Source organism: Bison bison, unplaced genomic scaffold, assembly GCF_000754665.1.
Source record: "Bison bison bison isolate TAMUID 2011002044 unplaced genomic scaffold, Bison_UMD1.0 scf7180017864313, whole genome shotgun sequence".
Lineage (NCBI taxonomy): Eukaryota > Metazoa > Chordata > Mammalia > Artiodactyla > Bovidae > Bison > Bison bison.
The window spans coordinates 1,544,610-1,555,140 of NW_011494885.1; the positions used below are offsets into that span (position 1 = coordinate 1,544,610).

At 44.9% G+C, this 10,531-nt stretch overlaps 1 protein-coding gene across 1 annotated transcript in view; it reads left to right on the forward strand.

The window, feature by feature from the left end:
• Positions 1-4,348, forward strand: part of IGSF23 (immunoglobulin superfamily, member 23) — a 15,209-nt gene extending 10,861 nt beyond the window's left edge. The window contains exon 5 of the mRNA XM_010852577.1: positions 4,145-4,348. Within this exon, the coding sequence (XP_010850879.1) occupies positions 4,145-4,154 (10 nt within the window). The 3' untranslated portion in view covers positions 4,155-4,348. The remainder of the gene's footprint in view (positions 1-4,144) is intronic.
• The last annotated feature ends 6,183 nt before the right edge of the window (positions 4,349-10,531 follow it).

Genomic DNA, 10,531 nt, shown 5'->3' on the forward strand with positions numbered 1-10,531 from the left:
ATGAAATGATGGAACCGGATGCCATGATCTTAGTTTTCTGAATGTTGAGCTTTAAGCCAACTTTTTCACTCTCCTCTTTCACTTTTATCAAGAGGCTTTTTAGTTCCTCTTCACTTTCTGCCATAAAGGTGGTGTCATCTGCATATCTGAGGTTATTGATCTTTCTCCCAGAAATCTTGATTCCAGTTTGTGCTTCTTCCAGCCCAGCGTTTCTCATGATGTACTCTGCATATAAGTTAAATAAGCAGGGTGACAATATACAGCCTTGATGTACTCCTTTTCCTATTTGGAACCAGTCTGTTGTTCCATGTCTGGTATTCCCATCTCTTTCAGAATTGTCCACAATTTATTGTGATCCACACAGTCAAAGGCTTTGGCATAGTCAATAAAGCAGAAATAGATGTTTTTCTGGAACTCTCTTGCTTTTTCCATGATCCAGCAGATGTTGGCAATTTGATCTCTGGTTCCTCTGCCTTTTCTAAAACCAGCTTGAACATCAGGAAGTTCACGGTTCACGTATTGCTGAAGCCTGGCTTGGAGAATTTTGAGCATTACTTTACTAGTGTGTGAAATTAGTGCAATTGTGCGGTAGTTTGAGCATTCTTTGGCATTGCCTTTCTTTGGGATTGGAATGAAAACTGACCTTTTCCAGTCCTGTGGCCACTGCTGAGTTTTCTGAATTTGCTGACATATTGCATGCAGCATTTTCACAGCATCATCTTTCAGGATTTGAAATAGCTCAACTGGAATTCCATCACCTCCACTAGCTTTGTTCGTAGTGAAACTTCCTAAGGCCCACTTGACTTCACATTCCAGGATGTCTGGCTCTAGGTGAGAGATCACACCATCGTGATTATCTGAGTCATAAAGATCTTTTTTCATATAGTTCTTCTGTGTATTCTTGCCACCTCTTCTTAATATCTTCAGCTTCTGTTAGGTCCATACCATTTCTGTCCTTTATTGAGCCCATCTTTACATGAAATGTTCCCTTTGTATCTCTAATTTTCTTGAAGAGATCTCTAGTCTTTCCAAACTATTGTTTTCCTCTATTTCTTTGCATTGATCATTGAGGAAGTGTTTCTTATCTCTCCTTGCTATTCTTCGGAACTCTGCATTCAAATGGGTATATCTTTCCTTTCCTCCTTTGCTTTTTGCTTCTCTTCTTTTCACAGCTATTTGTAAGGCCTCCTCAGACAGCCATTTTGCCTTTTTGAATTTTTTTTCTTGGGAATGGTCTTGATCCCTGTCTCCTGTACAATGTCATGAACCTCATTCCATAGTTCATCAGGCACTCTGTCAGATCTAGTCCCTTATATCTATTTCTCACTTCCACTGTATAGTCATAAGGGATTTGATTTAGGCCATACCTGATGGTCTAGTGGTTTTCCCCACTTTCATCAATTTCAGACTGAATTTGGCAATAAGGAGTTCATGATCTGAGCCACAGTTAGCTCCCGGTCTTGTTTTGCTGACTGTATAGAGCTTCTCCATCTTTGGCTGCAAAGAACATAATCAATCTGATTTCGGTGTTGACCATCTGGTGATGTCCATGTGTAGAGTCTTCTCCTGTGTTGTTGGAAGAGGATGTTTGCTATGACCAGTGAGTTCTCTTGGCAAAACTCTATTAGCCTTTGCCCTGCTTCATTCCATATTCCAAGGCCAAATTTGCCTGTCACTCCAGGTGTTTCTTGACTTCCTACTTTTGCATTCCAGTCCCCTATAATTAAAAGGACATCTTTTTGGGGTGTTAGTTCTAAAAGGTCTTGTAGGTCTTCATAGAACCGTTCAACTTCAGCTTCTTCAGCGTTACTGGTCGGGGCATAGACTTGGATTACCGTGATGTTGAATGATTTGCCTTGGAAACGAACAGAGATCATTCTGTCGTTTTTGAGATTGCATCCAAGTACTGTATTTCGGACTCTTTTGTTGACCATGATGGCTACTCTGTTTCTTCTAAGAGATTCCTGCCCGCAGTAGTAGATATAATAGTCATCTGATTTAAATTCACCCATTCTAGTCCATCTTAGTTTGCTGATTCCTAGAATGTCGACATTCACTCTTGCCATCTCCTGTTTGACCACTTCCAATTTGCCTTGATTCGTGGACCTGACATTCCAGGTTCCTATGCAATATTGCTCTTTACAGCATCAGACCTTGCTTATATCACCAGTCACATCCACAACTGAGTGTTGTTTTTGCTTTGGCTCCATCCCTTCATTCTTTCTGAAGTTATTTCTCCACTGATCTCCAGTAGCATATTAGGCAGCTACCGACCTGGGGAGTTCCTCTTTCAGTGTCCTATCTTTTTGCCTTTTCATACTGTTCATGGGGTTCTCAAGGCAAAATACTGAAGGGGTTTGCTTCCCTTCTCCAGTGGACCACATTCTGTCAGACCTCTCCATCATGACCCGCCCATCTTGGGTGGCCCCACATGGCATAGCTTAGTTTCACTGAGTTAGACAAGCTGTGGTCTGTGTGATCAGATTGGCTAGTTGTCTGTGACTGTGGTTTCAGTCTGTCTGCCCTCTGATGCCCTCTCTCAGCGCCCACCGTCTTACTTGGGTTTCTCTTACCTTGGACATGGGGTGTCTCTTCACGGCTGCTCCAGCAAAGTGCAGCCACTGCTCCTTACCTTGGATGTGGGGTAGCTCCTCTTGGCCGCCGCCCCTGACCTTGGACGTGGGGTAGCTCCTCTCAGCCACCGCCCCTGACCTTGGACGTGGGGTAGCTCCTCTCGGCCGCCGCCCCTGACCTTGGACGTGGGGTAGCTCCTCCTGGCCACTCCTGCGCTGTTGTGCAGCCACCACTCCTGCAGCCTCAGTTTGCGAATCTGCAAAATGGGGGTGGTATTAATAGCACCTGACTCATGGGGCTCTCATTTGGATTTCTCAGGCCTTTTGGGGCTTCCCTTGGTGGTCTTGTAATTAGAGCTCTGAGCTTCCACTGCAGGGGGTACAGGTTTGATCCCTGGAGGGGAACTAAGATCCTACGAGACTCACAGCAAAAAAAAAAAAAGACTTTAAAGCAGGGCCTGGGATATGGTCCTCATTTTCCACATGAGTAGAACTAAATCGCAGAAAAATCCATCAACCTGCCCAAAGACATCCTGCTAACAAAGAGTTGACCCTGAATCAAACCCAGGTCTAACTCCAAAGTCATATTCTTAGAGGGGAAAGATGAGATATCAGGGAGTATGAAAATGTTCACTCAGACTACTCAGAGTCCCTGCCTCCATGAACAGCAGAAGGGGTCACTTCCTGTCCTCCCTGCCATTCTGGCCAAGACCTATTTATGACAGACCACTGCTGACGTCGTCCAGAAGGAACCAGCCTTGTCCAATCAGCTGGGACCTTGGAGATGAGGTCATGAGAACAAGCATGGGTCTCTTGACTCTCCCGGTGGGAAGAGGCAGTCTCCAGAAGAGAAGGGTCTGGACTGAGAAGCACCCCAAGAAGGCCTGCCAAACTCACCAAGGGCCAAGGGAGATTCCCTGTAGGTTTGCAATTAAGTTCTTGGACCCTGACTCCTTAAGCTCATCCTAGCTCTGCCATATGCTAGCTTTTGGGACTCTGGGTGATCCCTTTAACTGCTCTGTGCTCCATCTGTAAAACAGGGATAATGGTAATATAATATCTGCCTCAAAGAGTAGTTGTGTGAGGGACTTCCCTGGTGGCCCAATGGCTAAGACCCCGTGCTCCCAATGCAGGGGTTGTGGGTTCAATCTCTTATCTGGGAACTAAGATCCCACATGCCACAACTTAAGAGTTGAGTTCACATGCCCCCATGGGGCAACTAAGACCCGGCACAGCCAAATAAATAAATTAAATTAAAAAAAATTTTTTTTAAATAAAGGATAGATGCGGGACTTCCCTGGTGATCCAGTTGTTTAGACTCTGTGCTTCCACTGCAGGGAGCGTGGGTTTGATCCCTGGTCAGGGAACTAAGATCCCACATGTGGCCAAAAAATAAAGATAAATAAATATTTTTTTTAAAAAACAGGGTAGATGTGTGGATTACATAAAATGGTGGGAGTGAGACACTGTTAATAGTGCCTGGCACATGGTGAGCCTTCAAAAAATGTCAGCCATGTGTATTATTATTATGGCTATTTTTGTTATTATTATTATTTCTCTCTCCATTATAGGTCTGGCTGACAATGAAGAGATGGGTGAACCATTTGGGGTATTTTTCAGTTTAAATAAATTGAATAAAAATAAAAATACAGACAAATGAATCTAGACAAAAGGAGACATTACAAGCAGATCTTAATCATGATTTTTCCCGTGGTATTAAAATACTAACAGCTATTTTACCATATCCCGTCAAAATATACATTTTGTGGAACATGTGTACATTTCTGTTCAGTATATAATTAGTAGTGGAATTTCACAGTTGTATAATACGTATATCTTCAGCTTTTATCAAACAGTTTTTATAAAACAGTTTGGGAGCATCGATAACTGTTTTCCAATCAAATTCAGTGTATTTTCAGACAACGGGTTCCACAGTGAAGTACTACGTAGTAGGACTTCCCTGGTGGTCCAGTGGCTAGGACCCTGTGCTTCCAACGCAGGGGACGTGGGTTCAGTCCCCGGTCGGGGAACTAAGAGCCCACGTGCCATTCGGCATGGCTGAAAATGGGCTCCTGGGCTCTGAAATCCCTATTTCCAATCATTCCACTGCCCCATTGCTCCCTCCCTGGAGCCAGACCCCCCCTTCCCATTACTCCCTCCTGTGTCAGGGAGGTGTCCTTGTGTTCATGTACATAAGCTAAAAGCAAGGTACAGAGAGGGCAAGTGATTTGCCCAAAGTCACACAGCCACGTGCGATGCCAGCTCAAGTCTGCCCAATACCAAAGCCTGTTTCTTAGACTAGCACTGTCCAAGAACACTCTCTGGTGAAGGAAGTGTCCATATCTGTACTGTCCACTACAATATTATGCAACACAAGTGGTTATTGAGCCCTTGAAATGGACATCATGTAACTGAGGAACTGAATTTTTAATTGACTTTTAATTAATTTTAATTTATATATCCATCCGTGGCTAATGGCTTTTGCATTGGACAGTGCAACTCAAACTCCTAATTGTTAGAAAATAATAATAATAAACCCCCCAGCAGCCATATGTGTATATTACTGACTCTGTGGCAGTTCTGGGGTCCTTGCCCTGATCTATCCAAGGGTCCAGATTTGCTCAGAAACCCTTAATATTGAACCAGATCCTTTCCTACCTGAGGCATCCCGCCCTCCCACATCCCTCTACTATAAAGGACAAATAAATCATTTCCTGCCTGGGCAGTGGTGAAGGCAGCTGGTTCCCTGGGTCTCAGAGTTGACTGCAGCTGCCACTCGGCCACCAGCTAGAGAACAGCTGGCCAGGGCTGTAGAACAGCTGAGAATCATTACGATGTTCCTCCCTCACTAAAAATAAACTGTGCACATTTTCTCAAAGAGATTTCCTGACCACCTCTGTTATAAATTCACTCCCCTAATTGAACTCGCCCACAGGACTGTTCTGCTTTATAATACTCAGCACATTATGTCATTAAATATTTATTGGTTATACCAATTGATAGTTTAACAATTATCTCCATGATAGGGCTTCCCAGGGGGCTCCAGTGGTAAAGAATCCACCTTCCAAGCAGGAGATTCTGGTTCAGTCCCTGAGTTCGGAAAATCCTCCGGAGAAGGAAACGGCAACCCCCTCCAGTATTCTTGCCTGGGAAATTCCATAGACAGGGAGCCTGGTGGGCTACATACAGTCCATGGGGTCACAAAGAGTTGGACACAACTTAGCAACTCACCAACAGCAACATCTCCATGTTAAATGTCAGCCCCATGATAGCCAGACCTGTATCTGCTACACAGTATGTGCTCAATTAAATGTTTGTTGAATGAATGAATGAGAGACTAAAACCACACCAACTAGGAAAATTCAAAAGCTCAGAAATGAAAGCGCTGACTGAGTCTCCAGCCTTCTCTAAGTTGGAGTTTAATAGGAATAACACCCTGACTTGAACTCCTCTCACTCTGTCTCTCTATCAGAAAAAAATAAAAAGGTCAGGCATCTTGAGGCACCTCCCCTAACCCCGCGTGGAGGGTAAACGATCATCTGGCTGCAGCAGAAGAGCCCACTCTCAGCAATTGTGGTAGCAGTTACCCTCAGAGTCCCAGAATTCATTCTCTCCTCCCTCTGTAATAACCAAATCTTCAGTTTCAGCTGGGCACATGATGTCCAAGGGGAAAGAAAAACAACCTTGTCAGTAAAATGTGTAAGGGTTGTGTGTGACTTGCAGAACATGCCCTTCAGGTGAAGGAGCATCTTCTCCTGTTGGCAGGAATGAGAATGTGATGACTGGAACCAAGCAGATATATAGGATCATGAGGTGACCATCTCACATGGAGGAGGACAGAGTGGCAAGTGTGAAGTGTGCCAAACCCAGCTTGTGTTGGCTCACAAGAACTTACTTTGGGAAATTCCCCAGCAGTCCAGTGGTTAAGACTCTGGGCTTCTACTGCAGGGGCCTTGGGTTCAATCACTGGTCATGGAACAGATCTCATATGTCTCAGGGCGAAAAAAAAAAACAGAAAACATAAAACAGAAGCAATATTGTAACAAATTCAATAAAGACTTAAAATGGTCCACATCAATAATCTTAAAAAAAAAAAAAAAACTTACTGTGTTCATCTCTTCCTAACTCTACATTCAATGATGACATGTTGGTAGACTGAAATCAATTCTTATAGTGATATTTGCACCAAGGAAATTGGGAATTACTACAAATCAGGAAATGTTTTTCCAGAGAGATAATTTACCAACCCTCCACTGAAAAACAGATATCTGGAGATTTTGTGAAGCTATTCAACTAGCCCTGTCTTAAACACATGTGCGGTTCCTTTTACATGAAAGAAGAAACAAAAGTCTATCTTGCCGAAGCCAATCTTGTTTTAGTTCCATTGTTTTCCGCAACCCAGTCTATTCCTTTTTTAAAATATTTATTTATTTGGCTGCACCAGGTCTTAGTTGCAGCATGTGAGATCTTGTTCCCTGACCAGGGATTGAACTTGGGTCCCCTGCATTGGGAGCTCAGAGTCTTAGCCACTGGACCACAAGAGAAGTCCCAGCCTGGCCTACTCCTAATGGATATATCTAACCCTAAGATTTAAGCCGTAAAGTCAAATATTTAAATGCCACTTGGGGGACTTCTATGGTGGTCCAGTCGAAGACTCTGACTTCCAGTGCAGGGGACAGGGATTCGATCCCTGGTCAGGGAACGAAGATCACACATGCCTCAAGGCAGTTAAACCCATACGTCACAACTAGAGAAGCCCACGCACCACAAGGAAAGATCTCAAGTGGTACAACTAAGATGTAATACAGACAAATAAGTAATAAATGTTAAAACAAAATAATAAATAAATTCCGCTTGGCAAAACAGAGATTGAGTGGCTGGAAGACAGCCTGTGACCATATATAGGCTTGAATGAATTGGGCCACGATGAAAGTGTGAGACAGGAACAAGGAAAATAATATGCCAACTTCCCGTGGTGGCAGTGGGTAGGGGGCGGGCAGCCTGGGGAATGCAATGGTCAGAAACAAGAAAGAACTGAGAATCCCACACCTGGTTCTGGTTTTCTGGCTCTGATTGTGTAGATGTTCTGTATCCAGACAAAAGAAAGATAAAAACATAGACAAACTGGAGCTTTCCTTCTCTGGGCAGGAATTCTCTCCCTCCCTGGCAGCCACATCTGCTATGATGAGCTCAGTGTCCGTAGGCAGAAGCAAGGAAGGAAGACTAGACTAGACGTGGGGTAGAAGGAGAGGGCAGAGAGAAAGCTGAACTGCCTTCAGGTTCGAGGAGACTCAAAGAGGAGCAGAAACTGATGAGACAAGGTTACCTCCAAGACCTGTCCCAAACTCGCAGCTCATCCTCTCAACCTGCTCTTCTCCCAGGGATCCCCCATCTTGACAGGATATAAGCTTGGCAGAGACCCCAAATCACTGAGGCTTAAACAAGATAGAAGTGGACTTCCCTTGCAGTCCAGTGGTTAAGAATCCACCTTGCAGGGGACCTAAGTTCCATCCCTGGTCAGGGAGCTAAGATCCTACATGCCAAGAGGCAACTAAACGCACATGCCACAACTAGAGAGCCTGTGTGCCAAAATTTAAGCTCCAGTGCAGCCAAAAATAAATATTTAAAAGGAAAAAAAAGAAAGATTCCGTGCTCCCAATGCAGACGTCATGGGTTCAATTCCCGGTCAGGGAACTAAGATTCTGTATGCCACACAGCATGGCCAGAAAAACAAAGCAAGATAGAAGTGGGTTTCTCTCTCATGTAACAGTCCTGATGGATGCAGCCAAGCATGGCATAGAAGCTGTGCTTGGTGGCGTCATCCAGGAGCCCTGGTTTCTTTACCTTGTGGTCTGGCCATCCCCAGGGTGTCACACAGTCAGAATGATGCATGGCCAAGTCCCCATTGCAGCCAGAAGGAGGTGGCAATGTTGGAGACAGTCTCACTGCCTTCCTTTGATGGCATGATCATCAAAGGTGACAGGAGAAGTTTCTCACATCACTTGTACTCACATTCCAGGGGTCAGAACTTGGTCACATGACCCCACAAGACTCTACTGTTAATTTGTTGTTGTTGTTCAGTCGCTCAGTCATGTCTGAGTCTTTGCGACCCCATGGACTGCAGCACACCAGGCTCCCCTGTCCTTCACTATCTCCTGGAGTTTGCTCAAACTCATGTCCATTAAGTCTATGATGCCATCCAACCCATCTCATCCTCTGTTGCCCCCTTCTCCTCATGCCCTCAATCTTTCCCAGCATCAGGGTCTTTTCTAATGAATCAGCTCTTCGCATCAAGTGGCCTAAGTATTGGAGCTTCAACTTCAGCATCAGTCCTTCCAGTGAATATTCAGTGTTGATTTCTTTTAGGATTTCCCAGTTTGATCCCCTTGCTATCCAAGGGAATCTCAACAGTCTTCGCAGCCTCACAGTTTGAAAGCATCAATTCTTCAGCACTCAGCCTTCTTTACGGTCCAACTCTCACATCTGTACATGACTACTGGAGAAAAACCATAGCTTTAGCTGTTTACTTTGTTGGCAAAGTGAAGTCTCTGCTTTTTAATATGCTGTCAAGTTTTGTCATAACTTTCCTTTCAAGCACCAAGCATCTTTTAATTTCATGGCTGCAATCACCATCCACAGTGATTTTGGAGCCCAAGAAAATAAAGTCTGTCACTGTTTCCATTTTTTCCTCTTCTATTTGCCATGAAGTGATGCACTATTAATTACCCGCTCACATCTGTAGTCTCACTTTGCCCCCCTTGTTGCCCCTCTCCAGCTGCAGCGACTTTAGTCAGGGCTGGATAACTGCTGTAACAAATATCCCCAAAATGTCAGCGATGTGACCCAATAAAAGCGTATCACCCACTCATACCATAGTTCACTGCAGGTCGCTGAGGAGACTCTGTCCCTACACAGTCATTCCCGAACCTACTATGCTTCTAGCCTGAGTCTCTGCCCTGCTCTGGGTCATATGACCATAGTACTATGAGAGATTCTGAGAAATGAAATCTTCCTGAGCTCCTGGAAAAAAGAGGAAATAGGTTTGGAGGAACAGCTAGCCAGTTGTACTTAACGCAGTGCTCGCACGTCACCAGTCGTTTGCACGTGCTATTTTCTCTGCCTGGAAAGTTTACTCCCTTTCTTCAACCAGTTAATTCCTAGTCATTAAAAAAATCTCAACTCAGTCACCACCACCTGCCTGGATTTCACTCCCTCACCCAGGCTTCCCTGGTGGCTCAGAGCTTAAAGCGTCTGCCCGCAATGAGGGAGACCCGGGTCTCCCGCATTGCGGGCAGACGCTTTAACCCTGGATCAGGAAGATCCCCTGGAGAAGGAAATGGCAACCCACTCCAGTATTCTTGCCTGGAGAATCCCATGGACAGAGGAGCCTGGTGGGCTACAGTCCACAGGGTCGCAAAGAGTCGGACACAACTGAGTGAGTTCACTTCAGTTTACTTCACCCTAGCTGCACACACCCAGGAAATTCCTCTTCAGTAGTCATCACAAGTTCCCATCTTAGGGACTTCCCTGGAGGTTCGGTGGTTAAGATTCTGCTTTTCTTCTGCAGGGGTGCAGGTTGATTTCCTGGTTGGGGAACTAACATCCCACATGCTACACAGTGTGTGGGCAGGGGGTGAGGGGAGCTGGGAAGTTGCCGATTTATAAATGTTTGGGTGACACTTTGACAATGTCTGTCTCCCCGGTCAAGAATGAAGTCCCAAAGGCAGGAACTGTGTTTCCCTTGGCTCAACATCTTGCCCTCGGAAACTACAGTAATGCCAGGCCATGATGGGCACTCAATAAACACCTGCTAAAGGAATCAATGAATGGATGGAAGACAGTTAAACACTTTTTGAGCCCCCAAAGTTCTGCGGCATGGAGCAAAACACTAACGTAGTTCTTTTCTGTCCTCATGCGGTGAACCAAGGCATCCACAATCTCAGGGAAGGCAAATAAAC